The sequence below is a fragment of the Cephus cinctus genome, unplaced genomic scaffold, assembly GCF_000341935.2.
Source record: "Cephus cinctus unplaced genomic scaffold, Ccin1 Ccin1_scaffold1719, whole genome shotgun sequence".
NCBI lineage: Eukaryota > Metazoa > Arthropoda > Insecta > Hymenoptera > Cephidae > Cephus > Cephus cinctus.
In genome coordinates this window covers 1-24,108 of record NW_014333959.1, presented here as the reverse complement: position 1 = coordinate 24,108, position 24,108 = coordinate 1, and the positions used below count along the sequence as shown (strand labels likewise).

At 38.6% G+C, this 24,108-nt stretch overlaps 1 protein-coding gene and 1 long non-coding RNA gene across 5 annotated transcripts in view; one reads left to right on the top strand and one right to left on the bottom strand.

Annotated features, from left to right (window-relative positions):
• Positions 1–18,098, top strand: part of LOC107273553 (diacylglycerol kinase 1) — a 47,374-nt gene extending 29,276 nt beyond the window's left edge. Inside the window, exons 4-18 of one of the 2 annotated variants that reach the window (XM_025090931.1) lie at positions 6,099–6,233; positions 6,328–6,547; positions 7,261–7,422; positions 13,032–13,154; positions 13,479–13,528; positions 14,587–14,661; positions 15,185–15,422; positions 15,514–15,719; positions 15,842–16,015; positions 16,112–16,403; positions 16,519–16,643; positions 16,732–17,019; positions 17,121–17,322; positions 17,397–17,591; positions 17,666–18,098. In XM_025090931.1, the coding sequence (XP_024946699.1) occupies positions 6,099–6,233; positions 6,328–6,547; positions 7,261–7,422; positions 13,032–13,154; positions 13,479–13,528; positions 14,587–14,661; positions 15,185–15,422; positions 15,514–15,719; positions 15,842–16,015; positions 16,112–16,403; positions 16,519–16,643; positions 16,732–17,019; positions 17,121–17,322; positions 17,397–17,587 (2,481 nt within the window). In that variant the 3' untranslated portion in view covers positions 17,588–17,591; positions 17,666–18,098. The remainder of the gene's footprint in view (positions 1–6,098; positions 6,234–6,327; positions 6,548–7,260; positions 7,423–13,031; positions 13,155–13,478; positions 13,529–14,586; positions 14,662–15,184; positions 15,423–15,513; positions 15,720–15,841; positions 16,016–16,111; positions 16,404–16,518; positions 16,644–16,731; positions 17,020–17,120; positions 17,323–17,396; positions 17,592–17,665) is intronic. The other variant, XM_025090930.1, reaches the window with a different exon arrangement.
• LOC107273559 lies at positions 13,005–15,312 on the bottom strand. Of its 3 annotated transcripts, none has more exons than XR_001539271.2 (4): positions 15,179–15,312; positions 14,406–14,652; positions 13,828–14,023; positions 13,005–13,136 (listed from the first exon to the last, which is right to left on the bottom strand). It is a non-coding gene; the product is annotated as an uncharacterized LOC107273559 (long non-coding RNA). The 3 variants fall into 3 exon arrangements; XR_001539270.2 differs by having other exon boundaries at positions 15,174–15,310; XR_001539272.2 differs by having other exon boundaries at positions 15,108–15,240.
• Positions 18,099–24,108: the final 6,010 nt, after the last annotated feature.

Here is a 24,108-nt window from a genome sequence, read left to right as displayed (position 1 = left end):
GGGCGGGGGGGGGGGTGGAGGTCAGAGGGCAGTTTCGAAAATCCCGATTTCCATCCCCATGGTGACTCTCCCTTATTGCTCATTTGTACGTAAAGCCTCTTCCCGCCCCACTTTCTTCGCTCGACTAGTTATACGACGACGACGTCATCGTCTCCATGGCAACCGGGAGAGTATTTGCCTGTGACGTCACATCCACCGGCACCAGTAGTTTCGTAGTGGTCGCGCGAGGTCGCTGCACCCGAGTCTCATCTGGGCTGCATTCGCAGAATGACGTCACCGAGCGGTGCGTTTGTGTCTGACGGAGATGCGACACGGTGCAGTTTCGCGTATGTGTATAGATATGTACATGGATATATCTAAAAGTACAGTCTGGAACAAATTGCATGCGGTATAAATACTTGGTTTAACGCAGACTCGATGAAATTGATGGCCGCACATTTTTGGCTACGGATCCTCACGTTCAAGGCTACGTTTGATCTTCGACGTCGGATCGTGCCAAATTGTCTATTTCATCTGTTTCTTCTTTTTTAGCTTTTGCCTATTCCACCCGTACTTGTTGAATTGATGTACGGACTAACGGGACTCCTATACCTATGTATATGTATACGTATTCGGCATGAATGACTGCTCCTGATATCGTACCGGTTCTCTTGGTCATCTTCTTGTTTGTTACTTTTTGTCGTCTGTGACTCCTTCGTTGTTCTCCGGTATCCTCTTCGGCGACCTTCGTGACGCTGAAGATCGAAAAGTATAGTTCGGCAAACTGCCGTAAAAAATTTACGCGCGCTGTCGGACATGTTTATTGGCGCATTCGAGGAATACTCGATATCTCACGGAGGCGAAAAATCTGCTATGGAAATTTCGACTTTTTTCTTTCTTTCTTTTTCTTTGTTACTCACGCGCTCGGTTCTACTTTTATCGTGAACTCTCATCTTTCTCTCTCTCTCTCTCTCTCTCTCTCTCTCTCTCTCTCTCTCGTTCGCGGCATATATTCAAGTTACCAAGAACGGCCTCGCGCAGTCTTATGCCACATAAAGCGTAATTTATTCGGCGCTCTGCTCGCGGTACGTCCGAACTATGGGCCTGGCGGCTCGAATAATTGAGCAGTTTCGCTCGATGAAATATCGCCAAGAATTTTATGCTTTTCTGTTTATGTATCCCCGCAGGAATTTTCACCGTAGGCGCCACTTAGGAATTACGTTTCCTCCTCTTTACTCTTCACTCCTACCGTAAACGGACGCTTCACCAATTCTCGATATCGCGTCCGATAACATGACCGTACGCTACGTCATGATGACGTAGACCATGCACTTTCTGCTATTCTCAGTGCGTGCAAATTTATCGTATCATCAGAATGCTCTCACGCATCTGCCTATATACCGTGCGAATGGGTATAGATGATACGGAAATTCATAGGTGAATTTAGTGAAGGGGTACTATAAAAAAAAATTTAACCAGGTAATTTAAAACAATTTTTTTTTCTTTCCCTAGCCTGGATATTATAGTTCTCAACGGTTGATACACGTATTGTATCGATATTGGTCTATCTATTTTTATACATCTGGGTGTGAGATTTTTATGGACGAGGGTGAAGCGGATGGGTAGTCGGCGCACTAAGCCTCGAATGAAAAGACCTGTACAATAATGATACAACCAGTGTACATACACCTTGGGAAAATAATAGCAAAGGGATGTAGGGGAGGAAGGGATGTTGATTACGGCAAGGGGGGTGGTTTGCCGAGAAAGCTTATTATATTTGAAGAGGGTGTGGGATCTCTTTATAAGAGCTTTAATTGAAGCCACCTCCGCACCTCGAACCAGTTTTCCCCATATAGTCCTTATAGTCGCCATAGTCCTGATAGTCCTGATGAACACCCCCGCCCTCCTCGTCTATCCCTTATACACTGCAAGGACACTCGAGCCCGGTCTATTCTTAGCGCTTAAATTGTTGACACTGCGCGCACCTTCCTGCGCCCCACGTCTCAATCAACCCCCGTAGCCCAAGGGATGTTTCTTCCTTAAGTACCGTTTCGCAATATTATGGCGATATGTTTTTATTAAACGCACCGTTACGGCGATACTTGTTGTGTTGTTGATGGGTGGAGGGGGGGGGGAGACGGAGGGGGCGGAATTTACGAAAAATGATGAACCCTTATATTTCGCGCTAACTCATACGTAACAGGCGCGTAGTTTGATAACAATGCCTTTGGTTCGAAGAACCGATGAAATTCACGGGGGCCTCGATTGTTCTAGAAGCTTTGATGAAAATTAATTCATTATCTTCGTGGGAATTTTTGGAGTTCGCTGCCGATAATAATAATTGTAACGAGCCAAATGCGAATAGGGGTTGGCGGAGGGCGCGACAACAAAATTTTTACTCGTATGATACCTACTCCAATTTCAATTTGATTGACAAACGGGTTCGGGTGTTCGATTCTATTTACACGGTATTGACATTTTCGAGCCGTCCGTAAGAGACACGAGGGGGTTTATAACCGATTGGAAAATATTGGAGCCGCCATCTTGATATTTCGCAGGAATTCGATTTACTCACATTTCATGCTGATTTTCGTAAAAATGAGAATAAAAATGTTACGCATGCGCAGGAGCACTTCGTTGTCCTTGCGTCGTTCGCGAAACTCGACTCCGCCATATATATATATATATATATATATATATATATATATATATGTATATAGTGTAGCGGGGTAACAGGGTTTTGTTACTCTCGCAGCTGTGCACTGACCCGGTTTCTACCCTCGGCTCCTCTATGACGGCCATACCGTGACGTCATTTACCCAGGGCTTACGTCATTTCCACCCCCTTTCGAAGCCATTGAGCGAATTCGCTGCACTCCGTCGTCGTCGCAGTGGCGACCCCCCTTAATGGCCGATTACCCCGTCTCATTCAGGATTCTTATTCCAGAAGCTTTTTTTTCTTATCGAATAAAATTTTACCGATCAAACTTGTAAAATATAGAATAAGCGTTTCAGGGCGTTCTTAGTTGCGATTAGTTCCGTTCTTAGCCACGATCATAGTTGCGTTTTATATTTACGTTACGATTACGCTAACATAGTAGCGTTGAATTTGTAGCTGTATTGTATACTTATGTTCGCGCATGATGTATGAAACTGCCTTTGTAAATGTTGTGAAAGATGGCTCGAGGGCAGCGGAAAGATTGTCATGTCAGTGAAAGTCCGTGTATCCTTGAAAGAAAGTAGTCGACCTCTGCGGCGTAGCCCAGCGTGCGCAAATAACCATGAGGTTTCTGTGGCCGCATAATCCCAGGACAAGGCGTCGATCCGAGGCCGTTATCGACCTCGACGGAAGACCCGTCTCCTAGTGTCTATGAAGGTCACCGCGTGCACGGGGAACTTTGTGACCCGGGGACCGCTAGGGAAACAGGCGAAATCACCCTGGTCGATTTCGCGTCCGAACACAATTGGTGTCATTGGCCCTCTCCTGAGAAGAGAGAGGGCAAGGAATAAGAGGGGACCAAAACTACTAGCTACGATTATAAAGGCGCGATGAAATGGAAAAAGGGGGCTTTTTTGGTGAGGGAGCTACCTCGAGCGATCTAAGCAGAGAGCAATAAATAATAATATCGCACGTTTGCTTTTCAATCGCGCCTAACCCCATTGTGTCTCGTACAAAACCCATATAACACGTCCTATCGATTAACACGTTAATTATATATCGTTTTTTAAAGTTACAAGCTTCGCCCTTATTTCCTAACGATATAAAGTTATACGCTTTCTCTTTGTTCCCTGAAGTTAGCACCACTTCACGATAGTCCGATTCCACTTGAAGTTTCAAAGTTTTGATAAATAACAATTTCCTAAATGAAACCGGACTCATTTAAGTTTTCAACCAGCCTCGGTTCATCCCTCTTGCGATATTGTTCAAGGGATGATTCGGGATCGGTTCCGTAGATGGGTCTTGCTCGTATTTATTGGTAAAGTTAGAGGATAAAGGACAGTTGGGCGAAGCCCGCGCACGAGGACATTAGTCAGGATTGTCATAGGTTAGTTCTGATCGCTTTAGTTTCAGAATCGTTAAGTACCAAGAGGTTACGAGAATATTCTCAGAATTCAACGGAAAATATATTTTCGGGTCGAAGATGAATTTTACGTGGTTTAGTTTGATTCTACTTTGTCATTATCATTGATTCATCGATTACTTAGATTAAAAAAAAAAATTTTTCATTTTTCATTATTACCAAAAATTTTATTCTCACTCTTGGCAGACATATTTACTTAGGACTCCGTGTATATAGATAATATCAGGACGTGACAACGTTGCCGAGATTACCAGCGAGGAGCGCCGCTCGGCGGGCCGGAATAATTTATTTAATTATGAGATACGCGGTGATTAGTGGTATACAGGTAAGGGATGAAATCGCGGAGAAGGGTGGAGAGGCGCGAGGGGAGAACTGAGTTACTCGACTAATCTAGAAACGGAGTTAAGCAACTTCGGGCCGAGTCCTTCGTTCCAGTTTCCTTCCATGCCCTTTGCCTTTTGACCTCACCCCCTCCAACCCCCCACCTTTTACTAATGAGACAATGCGAACTTTAAAAGTCACTTCGGGTCTGATCCGAACTTGTCTTCTTTGAGCTTGATCCGCCATTTTGTTGAAGGATCATGTTGTCGCGTTGAAAATTTACGATTATCGAAACAAGATTTGAGGTTATGTTGGTACAACTTTGTTATCAGATATCAGTAATAGAAAAGTACATAGAGGGAAGTATGGAAAATGATCATGCCGGATGATGATTTCGATGACGCGTACCTATTGCGTTGGTACCCTAGTAGAAATTTCGTTATGAGAATCAGGGGTCCACCCCAGTCCTAAGTAGTCCTCAAACTGACCTCAGCGGGGATCCAGTTAGGTTCTGAGCTTGCTGAAGAACATTTCTATTGAGTAGAATAAAATTGGAGGACTGTTTATGGTGATCAGGATTGTGGTTGAAGCATCGAATAACTTCTTCTTGTGCTGTACGCGCGTTCATTTTGTATAGCATTCACGATTTGCTGTCGTATCGAAAATAGATGCGTTATTTCGGTTTGCGGTTACATTAACGTCCAGCCGTCACGTGAAGATGCGGTCTCGTTTATGAGAGTTTCGAGACTTTTATTTAGACGCAATTCTTCGCGCACACCGCTCGCGATTCCTATCGCATCGCTCGGCCACGTCGCTCCAGTCACGTAGACCACGTGAGTTCGAACTTTGACGATTAATTCGGCTCCTTTTGAATTACACGCCGGATATCTGTACTTAACTGTCTCAGAGCTTAACGGATTTATGGCTTAGAAGTTGTATCTTATGGATTTCAATTTGACTAGCGTATTGATTTTGTAGAAGGCTTTGACAAATTTTTTTTCCTTTCCTTTACGACAATTCAATTGACTTTTACGAGAGTACCGAGCTAGTCAGTGCAAAGCTGCTTTGGGTTCTTGTGACTACGGAGATTGCTATAAGGTTACGTGCTAATGGATGAACGAAGTGAGAGGTGTTTTATTGTATCAAGGTAATAGGTGCAGTTCGTATCCATGTGTATCCTTTTAGTAGAAGCTTTCCTTTCAAAAGTCGAAACTAGGTTATATTTGAGCGTCGCGTCTGAATGACGACGCTTGACGCTAACTCACGTTAATTCACTGTCCAATCGTTATAAACAGTAATTGAGAAGTTTCTTGACATCTTTTTACGGGTTACCTTCGACAGCTACAGAGACATCTGGATTTACCGGTTGGTAAAACAGTACGACGGCGTCTCATTGGTATGATTTCGTACGATGCCTTGAGTCTGTTTTATCATTGAAATTCGAAATCACGAAAATTGGACATTTCTTGGTCTAACCAAAAGCCTCAATATTTATGCAGCTTGATTTACTGGGTAAATTAGGAAAATCACAATTTTTGCTTAGAAAAATTTTGCCAGCATGGCCACGCAGATACGGTTCAACGATCCTGTCAGGATGACCTTCCAGATAGTCATGGATGGAGGGTCAAGATTTATAAAAGACTCGAGACCTGTTTTCGTTTAATAAAAATAAAAATTATCTTTATCTTGATCGAGATGGTTGATCCACTGTTTCCAGGACATTGATTACGACGGCTTTCGGAGGTTCCTGGATACCTACCTGGAGGTTGCGACACCGGATGAGCTATCTCGTCATCTGTTCCTCTCCTTCGTGAAGAAGGGTCCACGTGGAGTCGATGGAAAAGCATTCAAAGTCAGTAACAACGTGCACGTAATAGCTTGCGATAATGATGCTTTGATAGATACGACGATACGATATTTTTTTGAACTTTTTTTTTTATATTCAGGAAATGGCAGTCCTCTCATCCACAACAGCTTGCGCGGCCATTACGTCTCACACGACATCCAGCAGTAACGTTAACAGCACCGGTATATCGGCCAGTGCAGGATCTGAAAGTCATGGCGGCGGTTCATCCTTGGCTGATAAGATTCATGGTCTTACGGAAAAATTACAAGCGTTAGGACATCATAGAAGCGACAGCGAAGCATCGGCAAGAGCTCGAACCGGTACGAATAAATTGGATCGTTGTCATTTTACCGAAAATGCATATCTTCGATGTTATATTCAAAAAGTTAAATTGCCCTAAACACCAAATCCACGATTTACCATTTGACCAAATTCATCATTATTCCGAACCCTCGTTCGGATAATTTCGCCGGTTGGATTAATAGAATGCGTTCCTTAGTACCTGGACATAAGGGCCTGACTGTAGTCCAATTCATTGAATGGAACAAAAGGCTCAGCTACTATGGAACACGTTCCATTCGACCGAGCGTCAGATTTGGCCGACTGATGATTCGGGCAAATGAAGAATTCGGCCGAAGAGACATTTGGAACAAATGACAGACGGTGAATCGTGGGTTTGGCAATTAGGACGAATGACCTTTTGGACGTAAGACTATTCGGGTAGATGTATTTTCGGTAAAATGATAGCAGTCCGAATAAATTATTCAAAAATGATTATAATTATTATTTAACAAATTCTAAAATTTTTGTTTATTTGAAAAAAGTCATTTTTTTTTTTACTTAATTAAACCGCTTAACGAATCCAGATGCTTGTACCTCGCGATACAGTAATGATGGAAACGCTTATAGCGTTACAATACAATGTCTTCATATGTCCAAGTCTACGCAGAGAGAATCATATGTGTAAAATGTTCTGTTTAATATATGTATATGTATAGCGATCGATCTTATAAAATTTTCTCTTTCCATTCAGGAAGCGTCCATCCGATGCTGACGGTCACACATACCTCTTATAGCTGCCACGACGTACTAGAGAAAAAGAGCACTGACAGCAGTCCAAGTCACAGTCAAATGTCTAGGAATTCCTCGAGGAAATCGAACAACTCGCTACTCGTGAATAACGGGAAGTTCGAAGGTGAATATAGATGGAAAAGCTATTGGCCTGAATGCCAAATGTATACCTATAGCTGGCCGGAATAAGGCATCTCCAGAGATATACGAACCGGATGTCCCAAGATGGTGTGTAATTCGGGAACAGAAGACTTCGCTTCGAGAACCCCCCCCCCCCTCAACAAATATATATATGAGTACATATATATATACCTAGCATATATAAGAAAGGATTTGGAAAAAGAATGTGCAGTGCGTACTATAATGGTAGCCTATCTCGGTTACTGGAAATGACATCGTAAACCCTAGCGGAAACTCTGTGAACTACCAAGTTCTGAATTCGGCCACAGTTATCGCTACCAGTTGATCATACTGTTTGAAAAAGAAAATGAAATAGTAGACGTAAGCGCGATTCGTCCGATATCGTCGTGAAAATTATTCCAGGAATATTTGAAACGATCTCAACAAATTTTGTCATTTAATTTTTCCGGGTGGGCTTTATGCTTCCGCTTTGTTTTTTCCCTACACTGGATTTAAAACTTATCCGAGAACGCTGACGTAAATGCTTACGCATATACCTACATTATTCCAGGGATTTACTTGGAGACAAGTTTAAAATTAATACAATTTATAAATGCATCGCTGAGCTGATAGTCTTTATCTCGTTCAGTCAGCTTGTGCGCATGCGCAGAATTGAATATGAAAGAAAGTACGTAAGTTCGTCTTGTCCGTTGTCCACGAAAAGTTGCGTTTTACAATTTGAAAAAAAAAAGTTGGAGCTATTCTCGGACGGATTATGTAGACAGCTGGGCGATCGAGCTTCCGGGACTGAAAGCGTCAGTGGAACTTTTTATACGGCTACTGTGTAATCAATTGCAATTAAATTCTGAGGTTCAATTTATGCGTTATGATTCTGCCTGTAACGATTTGTTCAACTTTTTATTGTTAGGTTAGGTGGCTAACCCAATGCGCTATGTCGTTGCAATTAGTAAGAATTGGTGCGTGATCTTTCAATTCGTGCTGCTCGTACTTGCTGGCACGCACGTGGTCTCGCACACTGAAATAGATTTGTCGGTAGCATCGCATGACGTCACTGTCTCTACTGAGTTACGTATACGCGCGCGTTACACGTATATCCTCGCAAAGCTCTTAGCACGCTCAGTTAGCCTTTTATTGCACGCGGAGCAACAAGTGTTTCGGGAATAATAATTTCTTCAGTCTCACCCGGTATACCAGCTGTGAACATGTCACCCGTTAAAGACAAGTCTCAGAAAGCTTCACGACGTATCTAGATCTATTTCTTGTATACTGATCGTGTATCGTGCCTATCAAATTGTACAATTGCGTGTCGTTCGAATTGAGATTCTTCTTTTTGGTCCTTACTGTGAATTCAATATGGTGCTGAGGACCCGTCAGGTTCGTTTGCCAAATGTATCCGGTGCCATGTTGAAGGAAGGTACGTAATCGGTGTAGTGTTTACCTCTTATTTTTGTCACCTCGTGTTTTGAGAATTTTTTAAAAATTTTTTCGTAAATGATTTTACGTTTTTTTTTAGCGATTATACTATTTTCAGGTGGAGAGATTCTCAAAATACGAAGTTTAATCCGATCATTTATATCCTTTGTTGAGGCCGTTTGATTTATTCTTGGGAATGTGAAGCTTTTGCAGGAATCCGCGAAGACGGGGTTGGGTCTGCGAACAGATTTTATGAATAAAAAGAAAATATGAATTCAACGCAAGCGGTTTTACGTGCACTGGGGCACTATAGGCGTGTTCAAAAATGACCAGTTGAGCTCATAGCTCATGGTAGCTCCTCTGTTTATTGCTTGCATATGATCGAAACACAATTTGCTCTCAGCGCTCTCGGCTCATTATCGAACATACCTATAGTGCTTCGGAGCTCGTAAAAACACAGGCACTAACAGACCTAGAGTCGCACCTACTTGACGGAAGTACGGTCACACGAATTTAATGTCGACGATATCATTTCCCAATGATACAGTCGGGGTCAGGATCCTCGGTGTCAAGTTTTATTTTCGCGAACATAAAAGCTGCTTGTAATAATCTACAATTTTTTTTAAGGCTACGTTAACTTTACTGTAATTAATGATGTGGTGCTCGATAAGTTGCCCATTAATTAACTTTTTAAACAGTGAATTAGTAAAGCAACCAAAATGCCTGTATACATATATACAATATATTCATTTCGATATCTGATGTTTTTTTTTTTTCATTGATTACAAAGACTAATTTCTTTTGCTTTATCAGCAAAATATAAGCTTTTAAATAAATCGACTGACATAAGTGTTAATTAAATACTTCAAATAGTAAAGTAATTAATTCATCCAGAATAATGTGAAATTTTGCAGTCTTTATACGGGTAATCTTTGAATTTGATACCTAAATATTTTCAAAATACATAATTAGAAATTATACCATTATATATTATTGCTCAACCGTATTCCTACAATACTAGACCTAATTATTATGTTATAATATTATTTATCTTATAATTCATTGCTGATTAAAATCTATCAAAATATTCATAGTACTATTTCGTCCGAAGGTATCGGGTTCGAATCCCGATCAGAACTCCTAATTTTTCGGAAATTCCTAGCTCTCTAGTGCTCCCTGGCGGCTCTATGGATCAAAAATTAATTATAGCGGGGACGAGCCGAGCCGGGCACCCCGTTATAATCCAAAGTATGAATTTGTTATATGTTTCATTATAATATACAGGGTGTTCCGAAACTACCTGACCCGGTGGGTATGGCGGTGTTCGGGAGGCTCCACTGATCACGAAAATGACCTTCTTTTTGTCCGGAAGGTCATAGTTTTTAAATGGGATCAGGTCAAAGTTGACCAATCAAAGCGAGGCGTCAGGAGAAACGTAGGCACCTACGAACTCTGAGTTTTCTTCCCACGCTTTTGTTTCTCGGTGGCTTCTTTCTTGTTTTCAATAGGCATGTCTTCAGCTGACGTCATCCTGCCCGAAGCCACTGAGAAACAAAAGCGGGGGAAGAAAACTCAGAGTTCGTAGGTGCCTACGTTTCTCTTGACGCCTTCCTCTGATTGGTCAACTTTGACCTGCTCCCATGCTAAATGCTCCCATTTAAAAACTATGACCTTCCGGACAAAAAGAAGGTTATTTCCGTGATCAGTGGAGCCTCCCGAACACCGCCATACCCACCGGGTCAGGTAGTTTCGGAACACCCTGTATATTATAATGAAACATATAACAAATTCATACTTTGGATTATAACGGGGTGCCCGGCTCGGCTCGTCCCCGCTATAATTAATTTTTGATCCATAGAGCCGCCAGGGAGCACTAGAGAGCTAGGAATTTCCGAAAAATTAGGAGTTCTGATCGGGATTCGAACCCGATACCTTCGGACTGCCCAAGTCGAGCACTTACCACTGTGCTATTGAACCCACTGTCCGACCTGATAAGTCCTATTTATTTACTTTTCGGTCATTCCTAGGTGGTATCCCCTCCAGCTCTGTAACGCCACGTTACAGGATATATACAGTTATAATAAGTGAAATTGCAATTCACAATGCATTCTCATTAATAAAGTAGATAGGTACAGTTTCGTGCAAGAATGTTGGTAATGATTTCATTTATAGAATACTATACGTATATAAACTATATAAAAATTTGTATGCTACACTGTACCTACACGATTAATTTATTTATGATTATAGCTAAAGCCACTATCGGCGATTACTGACTCCAAACGATTTGCTTATTTTAGTTTTAACCAGCCGAACAATTTGTTCCTAGGTCCAATACAACCACAGGCACACTTTCTATATGCAGACTGTAGGTAGAAAAGCTTTTGGACTGTACTTCCGCGTAGTCTAAAAGTAACGTGGAACCGGCTACCAGCGTATCTTTCAATTAACCGGCTGTTCGCTAAAAATATTTGTTTTTCCCGTCTTCCAGCAAACCACTGAGAAACGTAGGCACCTACGAACTCTGAGTTTTCTTCCCCCGCTTTTGTTTCTCAGTGGCTTCGGGCAGGATGACGTCAGCTGAAGACATGCCTATTGAAAACAAGAAAGAAGCCACCGAGAAACAAAAGCGTGGGAAGAAAACTCAGAGTTCGTAGGTGCCTACGTTTCTCCTGACGCCTCGCTTTGATTGGTCAACTTTGACCTGATCCCATTTAAAAACTATGACCTTCCGGACAAAAAGAAGGTTATTTCCGTGATCAGTGGAGCCTCCCGAACACCGCCATACCCACCGGGTCAGGTAGTTTCGGAACACCCTGTATATTATAATGAAACATATAACAAATTCATACTTTGGATTATAACGGGGTGCCCGGCTCGGCTCGTCCCCGCTATAATTAATTTTTGATCCATAGAGCCGCCAGGGAGCACTAGAGAGCTAGGAATTTCCGAAAAATTAGGAGTTCTGATCGGGATTCGAACCCGATACCTTCGGACTGCCCAAGTCGAGCACTTACCACTGTGCTATTGAACCCACTGTCCGACCTGATAAGTCCTATTTATTTACTTTTCGGTCATTCCTAGGTGGTATCCCCTCCAGCTCTGTAACGCCACGTTACAGGATATATACAGTTATAATAAGTGAAATTGCAATTCACAATGCATTCTCATTAATAAAGTAGATAGGTACAGTTTCGTGCAAGAATGTTGGTAATGATTTCATTTATAGAATACTATACGTATATAAACTATATAAAAATTTGTATGCTACACTGTACCTACACGATTAATTTATTTATGATTATAGCTAAAGCCACTATCGGCGATTACTGACTCCAAACGATTTGCTTATTTTAGTTTTAACCAGCCGAACAATTTGTTCCTAGGTCCAATACAACCACAGGCACACTTTCTATATGCAGACTGTAGGTAGAAAAGCTTTTGGACTGTACTTCCGCGTAGTCTAAAAGTAACGTGGAACCGGCTACCAGCGTATCTTTCAATTAACCGGCTGTTCGCTAAAAATATTTGTTTTTCCCGTCTTCCAGCAAACCACTCGTTTGGCTCTCTCATTGAAATTTACAAATATTATTTCATTCGTGTACCGCACAGTCTCGCATTTTACAAAAAAAAAATTAAGCGACGTCACCGGCGTCCCTTTAAAAAATTTGTAACTTCATATTTTTGAAATTCAAACAATACTTTTGACTTTGCATACACTACGTATCACGGTGAGCGTTAACTGTTATTTTGCAAAATTGCATAACTCTTCGGCGCGTGCAACGATCCGTACGTCGTTCTAGGAAATGGCGCGTGTTTCGACGATGTTTAAATGTCAAAGAAAATCAAAGTGTACTATAAATAACATTTTCTCTGAGCGACTCCGTTACGTGAGTATTTATTTGTTATTGCACAGTTGCGCTTTTGCAACGTTAAAATATTTACTGTTTGATCAGCACAGATGTTGATATCCATTTACTCTATACGAAATTGTTAAACAAACAGGGACTTTGTTTATTGGTGGAATAATATTATCGAAATGAGTAATACCCTTCGTCATATTAATCGCACGTGTCTCTACCGTTGCACAGTTTGTATACATACTGGTGGTAGAAAATTTTTTTCATTAATAATCGTCACCCTCTATATCCTATAGTTGATCTCCTCTTATCCTTACAGAAATGAGGCACCTCGTGAGAAAGCAGAGTACCATAGACGTTCATTCGGTGAAGGTCAGCCTTAAGGATATCGTGTGTTACTTGTCCTTACTAGAGGCTGGAAGACCTGAGGATAAATTAGAATGTAAGTATTAGTAAAAAAAAGTATTTTGATTCGTCCCGATTATTCGTGAAGCAAGATAAAAAAAATAATTGTACAATTTTCCCAAACACTGAATTAAGTCATAAAAAAATTAATTTCATCCTTAATTATGTGCGTCGTTAAACAGCTAAGATTTGTATGCCTTAAAAAATTCTATACGTTAAAGCAAATTTCATTTTTGTACTTCGACTGGTTATTGTATTATTATTTTTTTTTTTCTTTAATTTCCACAAACTCGTGGATTTTTATCGACAGCTTGTTACGTCTCAACGAAATTATACAAGTATACACTTTTTTTATTTACAGTTATGTTTCGCCTCTACGACACTGACGGTAATGGCGTACTCGACACAAATGTAAGTAAAGTTCCTTTAAAGGTATTTGAAATTGTAATGCTCTTACGATACTTTTCCTTATGAAATAATTCATGTATACGATTGTAATTGAATTTAACGTACGATAAATATGTCTGCTTCGTATTAGAATTATACCATTGCGATTGGTTCTCGATATCTCCAAGTCCTTGATCTAAATTTTCCACGTAAAGCAGGGCCAAGAAGTATTTTTGCAACGGTTATCGATTGAGTTATGGCGGCTTACGCGCAAAAAAAAATACGCGTTATTTATAATCATCGGCATTTAGATCGAGACTGACCGTGACTCGTGTGAATTCGCGTGGATCAAATCAATTATGGGATGAATCTTGTGTTCTTTGTGGATTGCCATTTTTTCTTCTACGTACTCCATCGACTGTCCTCCTCTTCCTCTTCCAGGACCCCAGCTCCCCTCACTATATTATACTGACTCACGTCTGAAAGCTCCAAGTCGTTATTGCGAAAGCAGTAGTAATTCTAAAAATCATTCAATATATTTATATCACTATGAATCATCAGTTTTTAATTATGGAAATAACAAGTTGGTATATATATAAATATATTTATGTAGTTTCTAACAGTCTTACATGTTCAGTCATATAGTTCTCATATGTATGTGTACATAAGTATCTTATAAGTGTATTTATATATGTATACTTCCACGTAAATATAAATGATAATATACTCAGGTTTATTGTCGCATTTATGCGTAAAGAGACTTTAACGACTTATCGATTATTTTAATTCACTTTACAATCACTAGATTGGATGATGTCATACTATCTGTTTTTATTATACGTATACGTTCTATTATTCGTAAAAGTTTACTCATCGTCTGATCACAACATAAACTACCTACTTGGACGCGTTTAATGATCTGCCGTAAGCCAGACACACATGTTTCCGACGGGTGTCGCCATTACTCCACATGGCTTCCTCAGATGGTCTATACTTGCGGAATATATGCTTGTACATAGATAGGATTATCGTTTGTTTATCGTAGCGAATGCATTTTGTCATCCGTATTCTTTATGTCACAGGAGATGGACTGTATCGTCAACCAAATGATGAACGTCGCTGAGTATCTTGGATGGGACGTTACGGAACTGAAACCGGTAAATAAAATATTGTTGAAGTACGTTGCAAAAAGTTATGTTTATACCATATTTTTTTACTATATTCCGAACGTATATACAGAATGATATCGTGATCCTTTGCCCACTCGAAAGGCGTCTTATGATTTTCTTTGTATGTTCGTCCGTGGAAAGAACTTTTGACAGAAACATAATTTTGAATTTTCCGCCAGAAAAAAAGTGGTACAATGGAAAATTGTCTTTTTTAATGAAGTAGGATATTAACTAAAAAAGCTTGTATCTCTCACTTTTTTTCTTATAGTATAGTATACGACTCGATATATTCCACTGTATTCATAGATGGGTTAGTCGTCGACTAAATTTAGTGATCCCAAGATATTTTTCATATGAACGGATTAAATATAGTCCACGACTAACCTACCAACGAATACGACGCTTTGGATAACATAAAATCTACTTCGTCTAACCTGACGCGACTGTCTCTCGTTCCTCGAGGCGCGAAGAATCATTAAACAATAAAGTTTTGTAATTACTCAACCGACAGATCCTCCAAGACATGATGATAGAAATAGATTACGACGCCGACGGTACGGTATCTCTAGAAGAGTGGAAAAGAGGTGGCCTCACGACAATACCGCTTTTGGTTCTTCTCGGACTTGATTCTCACGTGAAAGAAGACGGAAATCACTTATGGAGGTTAAAACACTTCAGCAAACCAGCCTACTGCAATCTCTGTCTAAATATGTTAGTGGGTCTTGGAAAGAAAGGTCTCTGCTGTGTATGTAAGTAGTTTATGAGAATTTACGTCAAATCAAAATGACACAAGAGCGCAGACTAACGAGTGTTCGTAAAAACATAAATTGTCTTATCCAGTCTGTAAGTACACGGTTCACGAACGATGCGTACAGAGGGCGCCAGCGTCGTGCATAGCGACTTACGTCAAGAGTAAAAAGACTTCTCAGACAATGGCTCACCACTGGGTCGAGGGTAACTGTCATGGCAAATGTTCCAAGTGCAGAAAGACCATAAAGAGTTACAATGGTATCACCGGCCTCCATTGTCGTTGGTGTCAGTTAACGGTGAGTTAATTCAGACTGTTGATTAATTAATGTCTCGCATACCGGGTGTAGTTAATGTTTTTATAATACCATGCTTTACTGCCGCATGCCGTACGAGTGACATATTTTTATTATCAATCCAGCTGCACAACAGGTGCGTCTCACAAGTGCGGACCGAGTGTACACTTGGAGAACACGCAGTTCATATTTTACCACCGACGGCAATCTGTCCGGTTGTCCTGGACAGACAGAGATCCCTGTCCAGGGACAGTAAAAGGGGCAGCAAGCATGGCCAGGATACGTCGTCCATTAGTTCCGTAAGATTTCGTCATCTCCTTGTTTGATTTTCCTCCACGCCTTTCAAAATGGGTTACGGATTTTTCGGATCGATGTCTTTCTTATCTCTTTGGCAGGGTGCATTCCTCACCAGCAGCAGCTCGTCCAATCAGCAACCAGCCATGTCGTTCCAGATAACCCCACCACCGGATTCCAGACCGCTCTTGGTTTTTATTAATCCGAAATCCGGCGGCAGGCAGGGTGAGAGGATGCTCAGGAAGTTTCAATACATATTGAACCCGCGGCAGGTTCACAATCTTGCTATCGGTGGACCCATGCAGGGACTCCAGATGTTCAAGGACGTGGAGAATTTTAAAGTTATTTGTTGCGGCGGCGATGGGACTGTGGGGTGGATTTTAGAGACTATGGGTACGCTGTTACTTTTTTGTTAATTGTATATATCAATGTTTTTCTAAATTGTTACTACATATTTTTAAGCTCTGGTGCAATCGATTGATTATTGCAATTTATCAACTTTTAATAGATCGTGTTCAGTTCGAACATCAACCAGCGGTGGGTGTGATTCCTCTGGGTACGGGTAACGACTTGGCCCGGTGTTTGCGATGGGGTGGCGGTTACGAGGGCGAGGCTATTCACAAAGTCCTCAAGGTAAATAGGAATCAAGTGTCCTATGTTTTTTGTTCATGTATGCCACGATAGGCGTGTGTCGTTTACTAGAGTATATCTGCTTCAACAGAAAATTGAGAAAGCAACACCAGTCATGATGGATCGATGGCAAATCGACGTTTTGGATCAAAAGGAGGAAAGAAAACCGAACCAAGACTGCATCCCATATAATATTATAAATAATTATTTCTCCGTCGGTGTGGATGCTGCCATTTGCGTGAAGTTTCATTTAGAACGGGAAAAAAATCCCGAGAAGTTTAATAGCCGAATGAAAAATAAATTATGGTACTTCGAGTATGCGACTACCGAACAGTTTGCTGCCAGCTGCAAAAATCTGCACGAAGATCTTGAAATAATAGTAAGTTTGAAAGAAATGAGAATAAGTCTGAAATTAAATAATATTATCTGCAGTTGAAAGCATTAATATTTAATTCATTCTTTATCTTGACTTTCATCCAGTGTGATGGTGTTCCACTCGATCTCGCGCATGGTCCGTCCCTTCAGGGTGTCGCTCTGCTGAACATTCCGTTCACTCACGGAGGTTCGAATCTCTGGGGAGAACATCACACGAGACATCGTCTTGGAAAGAGAAAGAAAAGGCCAGACAAGGAACTAAGTACGAGTAGCTTCAATTCCGTCGATCTCACAGCAGCTATTCAAGGTGCCAATAATAAAAAAAAAAATCACAAAATTCTTAATAAATGACAAGTCTCTAGAATCTGGTATAATTTGTAGATATTGGTGATAATCTGATAGAGGTAATAGGCCTAGAGAACTGTCTGCATATGGGCCAGGTGAAAACGGGTCTTAGAGCATCGGGCAGAAGGCTGGCCCAATGTAGCAGCGTGACCATAACCACAAGCAAAAGATTTCCCATGCAGATTGATGGGGAGCCATGGATGCAGGGCCCGTGTACGGTGAGTTAAAAAAGTAAAAAAATAAAGAGTGTTATTCCTTTACTTATTTAATTAGTTTTGCTTGTGCTTATCCTGTTTTTATTACAGATTCATATAACGCACAAGAACCAAGTCCCAATGCTGATGGCTCCGCCTCCCGACAAGAACAGGGGCTTCTTCCGTTTTTTGAAAAGGTGAACGTCCACTTTCCGGACTGAAAAAAAAGAAAAGCTCCTCGATTTTGACTAGAATCAACTAACCAAACTCTCCCTTTTAGACATCTTTAAACTAGTTTAGCTGTTGCTCTGTTAGTGTCTCGTACTTTCATTTCGACTCGTGTTACGAGTCTTTGAAAGACCCTCTAAAGTAACTCTATGAATATCTATTACTTTGTTGTTACTCGCATGCATTCTCTATAGAGCTCTCGTCATGTGTACAAGCAAGCGCTTACGTCGCATGGATATATCTGTTCATGTACAGTATTTTCAAAGTTGAAGGCCAACGATTTACATCTTGGCATAACATTAGCAGAAAACAGACTCCTTATGAGGCATTCTTTTATAAATCGTACGGATTTGTAAAAAAAAAAGTTTTCGAATTTTTAAATGCTCTGAATTTTTTTTTATAACATCTCCTCATCAAATTAGCCGACACCTATATCGGGATTTTGGTGAAAAAATTTTTTTCAATTAACTATATTAAACAGAAATTTCAATAAAATTCGAGAAAATGCTACACTTTCCTAAATACAAAATTCAATATCTCTGGTTTAACCTACTCAATCGATTCCGTCTTTTTTTTCATTGTTCACATTGTTATGGTAGATTTTTATTGAATATTTACATGACCTTTATTTTTTTAATTAAAATATTTATTAGCACTTACATTGTTTAAACAATTTTTTCACCTTTGCCCCCTCAATGAATAATATTTCAAAAAATACTGTTGTGTGTGCTATATCTCAATCTAATAAACGCACATTTAAAAACAATGGAGACTTTAGTAGATTGGAAAATATTAAATATTATTTCGTTTCTTTCTTTACTCAGAGACGTTTTAGCACGTCAAGCTATGATCCACGCGCGACGCGCACGCCGCGCACTAGAAAATATTTAATATTTTCGGATCTAATAAAGTCTCCACATTTCTTAAGTGTGGGTTTTTTAGATTAAAACATACTGCACACGATAGTATTTTTTTAAATGTTATTCATTGAGGGGGCAAATGTAAAATAATTGTTTAAACAATAAAATTGTTAATAACTTTTTTAAATAACAGAATGAAGATCATTTACATATTCATTAAAGAGCTAACATAACACGGTAAGGAATTAAAAAAAAAACGAAATCGATTGAATGAGTAAAACCAGAAATAATGAATTTTATATACATGAGTAATTATCATTTCTTCGATTATCATTGAAATTAAAAATAAATATACCTATCAAAAAAAAATGTTCTCTCAAAAATCGTGATACAGGAGTCACATTATTTCTTGAATAGAAGCTGTAAAAAAATTTTCATGAGAATCTAAATTCTACATTCGAAAAAAGTGTTCGATTTGTAAAAGAATACCTCTTATATTAATCATTTTTCGACTGGCGCATCCAATTTGAAGTTTTACTTATTCCTTTGAAAAATATCGAAATCTCTTAGATCAAGGATATTGTAGTAAGTACTGCAAAAGTTCCCAGCGAACCTCTTCGTTTATATTCTTTAATACTACAGTCGACTCGCCATAGGTATTTGAAAGATGTAGGAATAAATTCTAACCTAGTATTAGGCCTCGTTGTGCGAGAAAGGAGCTCGTAGTCAACGTAGTGTCACGATGCTTTTTATATAAGTAAATATTTCCATAAATTTTTCTTTTGGTATTTTCTTCATTAATTCTTTTTTTTTTCCTAATATATAATATTAACTAAATCATCACTATTGTATGTAGTATAGTTGAACGTGTTGGTACGCACCTTTCTGCTCGACTCCGTCCACCATTAGCGACTCGGTGTTTACTCACGGTTGTGATTGAACAATCGTGGGTACAATCATCGAAGAATTTCAGGCGTTTATGATAGATTTGGGGAGATAAAAAAAGAAGCACCTAAAGAAGTTCTTAATAATTCTCGAACACCGAGCGTGAAGCCGTGTGATTTGCCCGATGCACAATTGTTAATTAATTATTTTATCTTGTTTAACGTTAGATACTTTTTGTACAGGTATTATTAGTCTAGATACATAGTACTTAAAGCGTGTGCTCTTTAGTTATTTATTTATTTATTTATATTTATTAGATATTTATTTATTTAATGATCAGAGCAATATAATAGCAAGCATATCAGCTAACGAAGTGGTCGCATGAGGTTTTATTATAATTGCCGATACACCTATATGGTCACTTCCATTTTATCTTATATTTTCACCAAATTTGGGGACAAAATAAATGAAAGTATTTTTTATTTCTCGGGCGTTCGCTTGTCGAAATTTCAAATTTCTTTCATTGCTGCTGTATGCTAAGCAGCATTTTTTTTTTATAAGGATGACAACCTGTAGAAATCCGGTTGTTTTATTTAAGGTATAATGTCCACTTTAGAAGCGGGAAAAAACTCCAATTTTCAACATTTTTTTTCTTCTGAACATCTATATTAGATAATGATAAAAAAGTTTTGTTAAATATTATTTAATCCTTCAAAAATAGAGAAATTTTTTTTTCAATTTTCACTTTTTGAAGTTGAGTCCTGAAAACGTGAGAGTTGTATGGCTAACAGTTTATCTCCGAACTGGCAAGTCAAAAATGAAAAATATAAACGGCATCTCAAAGATTAAGTCTTCTCCCACCGGAATGTACCGCAATTATTTCAAAACTGAGAGAAAAAGTTTTATGAGCGTTTGAAAAAAAAATGGTTGGAAAAAGGCTCTTTTTGGCTAATGTTTATCGTCAAATTTTTGTAAACAATTTTTTTAAAAGAAAATGGTACATTCCGGTAGCCAACGTGACAACGAACAAAACTCAACAAACTATAAAAATCGGATGAGTAGAACCGGAGATAATCTGACGGTCATTTCAAAAAATGGCATTTCGAAAAAAACACGTTTACTGATTACCACGGAATTCATGCGAAGTTGTTTTAGAACCTTTATTATAACCCATTTTAATGAAATCTATCGCAAACGTTTTCAAAGACAACAAAAATATATATATATATATATATATATATATATATATATATATATATATATATGTATATATAACGGTTATATTATACATCCCCTTCTTTTAAAATACGGGCTTTTTTCTATATTAATAATAATTCCGGACCGCATGTACGTCCTCAGTACAGTTTTTGTTGTCTTTGAAAACGTTTGCGATAGAAAAGTTATATATATATATTGACTTCGAATTTAAAAAAAATCAGTTTTTCGTAAATTATAAAGTGGACATATACCTTAAGTATAATTATCTACTTATTCGTTTGTCCCCAATTGTTTTGCCCTGTTTGTCTAATTCTAAAGCTCAATTTTCGCTCTCTATTACTTAATGGCTAAACTTGAAATATCCTCCATTTAACGGGTGCTCCGAAACAATTCATTTTTGTTTCATTCATTATTTTTCATTATCTTTCTTTTCATTTTCGTTTTCCCGAAATTAAAGAAATTTTTATCACACGCTGTACACTCAGGAGAGCGTCATTTGATGTAAAACATTTTTCTTTTTCTTTGCAATGAAAATTCAAAATGACCTGTCGTTAAGGCGATTTGTAAAATTGTCCGTCCGAACGAAAGAGAATTAAGGATCAATGAAAAGTATTAGCGATATTCGTATTATGGATATATTTGATTTTCGACGAGCCAAAGAAAATAAGAGAAATCATAAGATGATGAGGAATTGACGCGTCGCTGATAATTTGCTGTACAATTATTTTCTTTTTTTTTTTATGTCATATTTTAATGAATTTGGTCAAGTTGTAATATTTTTGTTTAATCGACTTGTTTTCGAGCACTCACAAATAATCCCACAGGGACCATTTTATTAATGAAAAAGGCATCACGCATCGCGATTGAATAATTAAAAAATTTATTATTCGGGTAGCCGATCGAAGATAGCTTTTTTATATACTTGAATTTTTGAATTTCGAGTGTGTCGAGAATCGTATTGATATTTATATAATTATATAAATAATACACTCATTGGATTCCCTTTTAAGTTTTCATTTTCTTTTTTTTCACGATTACTTCATCGTAGCATAAGTTAATAATAATAACGTAGCACATAGAAGAATCGAAATATTACGCTTAATAAAGAGAAATATAATAAATTACAAATAAAACTCGTAACATGATAAGATCGTTTAAATCGAGTAGAAGTGATATACATATAATATATAAATTTAGAGCAAAATTAATGAACGAATGATACATAGAAGATTATTAAAGAGGCAGGAAGACGAACGATTGTCAAAAATCAATTGAGTCACACTGTATATTTTTATTTCTGTTAAATAATTGGTAAACAAAGAAAATGTTACTTTTTCTCTCAAATTGACCAAGTGTCTCAGTGTGCTTTGTCGTGCTAGTGCTACAGCTGATAAGACCCAAAAATTCAGTAAATCGTACTCAAAAATTCTCACGAGAAAATGACGATACCGACGGAGACAATTAATTATAATCGCGTTGCATGAGTGCGTCATTTAATTAATTAGACGAATAACGTAATTGTCGCAAGAACAAAAAACCAGGAGCTTCGTACATGACGCTTTGGTAATGATTAACTGTAGAAATTATTAATACGCAAAAAAGTAGAAGATCGCGCGGACAAAAAAAAAAGATAAGAATTAATACGATGAATCTTCGTATATGAAGGGGTGGAAGTGGGAATGGAGGGCATTGGACAAAATTACAAAATTTCGTGATTTTTAAAAGAGGGGCGGTAGATTCTACTTCGTAGAAAAAATTCTGAATTTCAATAAAACAACGACTTTATTGTTGCGTGTGATCGGTCTTTGTAGGAAAAAAAAAAGATAGTAAACGCCGTCTACGTCGCTTGATCAGGATACGTATGTACATGGAACAAGGTTCACCGCATCGGCATTTTTTTTGTTTATATCGACCACGTCACGGTTTTCGGGTTTCTAGTTAGTGGTGATCAAGGAAATTTAGAAAGACCGTGCTTTAATTTGTTTTTATATCTTTCTCTCTTTGCAATTCGCATGATGGTTTTTGAATTTGGATCACGTTGTCGGATCTGGTTCTTCTTTTTGACATGCCTCGCGCAAACACACGAGTACACAAATTACACTTGTACACGCTAGGAACACTAGATGTTAAGTGGTTAATTGTAAATCGGATATTAGCTGAATTTACTGCCACCTTTTTTGGGTCTACATACGTTTGAGCACTACTGCCATTTTTCCAGAGGTTAGACATGTAATGAATGAAAACTGTCTATAGTGTAAAATAAAGTAAGAAATAAAATGTACATTTATTGCAAGTTCTGTAACCGTTTATGTATATGAAAAACATTTTTTATCCCTTCTTTCACTTCAATTCATTCATTTAATCCGCCGTTATCCTTCAACTTGTCTATTTTGCCTACTTCCTTTCCTAGCTCACATGCATATCCTATCTCTTTTTCTACTCATATCATCAAATTTGTCACGCTAGCAAACTTATAATTATTCAACTAAACTGCGTTTTCCTGGGGAGCAGTTTTGTTGATTTCAGAAAATTTCGAACACGAACGCGTAGCTTGGCGGGCGGAGGTTCTCCGCCACTCGCCGCTGGTTCCCAAAGTAACCCTTAGAACGAGACCGGGAACTGTAGAACTTCTCAAGAACTATTGAAAAAGCCTATTGTTGAAACATTTTTAAGACATTTAAAAAAAAAATGCAGTACCTACTTGACACCCTGCACGGGTGTCAGGTGTAGCACCTCAATTTTTACTAAATATTATTGGATCTTGATTTACTTTCAAAATTTATTCCAAATATAAAATTGAGGATAAACCTAAATCTCGCCGAGTATACGGAGTAAATAAAAAAAAATTGAATTAAAGTTGTAGAATATTGAAAATCAATTACGTTCAAATTGAAATATTAATAAATTAAAATATTAACACTTAGAAATCGGAAATTCTGGCCAAGCATATTCAGAAGTATTGGAAGTTGCCCAAAACTGTGTGCGCGCAGGGCACGGCGAGTGGGAGCGAGCGGAGAGTGGGGGAAGCGCTCGAGGCAGTGCCCAAACTCGGAGCGCTCATTCTTTCTCGAGCCGGTCTCCTATTGTATATTGGTCTCTTGGAAGCAACCCTTATATGCATTTCCAACCTTCTTCTATTTCTATATTTATTTCTTCTTTACTTCCTTCTTTCTTTATCTGTAATTCTATACTTTCTTATTTACCTCTTTCCTTATTTCTTCTGTACTTTTATACCTCCATTTCCTACTTTTCTACTTTTTAACTTCTTAAATTTGATCTTCATCTCTTTCATCTCGTTTCGCTTTGTTCCCTCCCACTTTCAATTGTATTTGTCTTACTTTTCCTATTCCTTTGGTCGGGTCG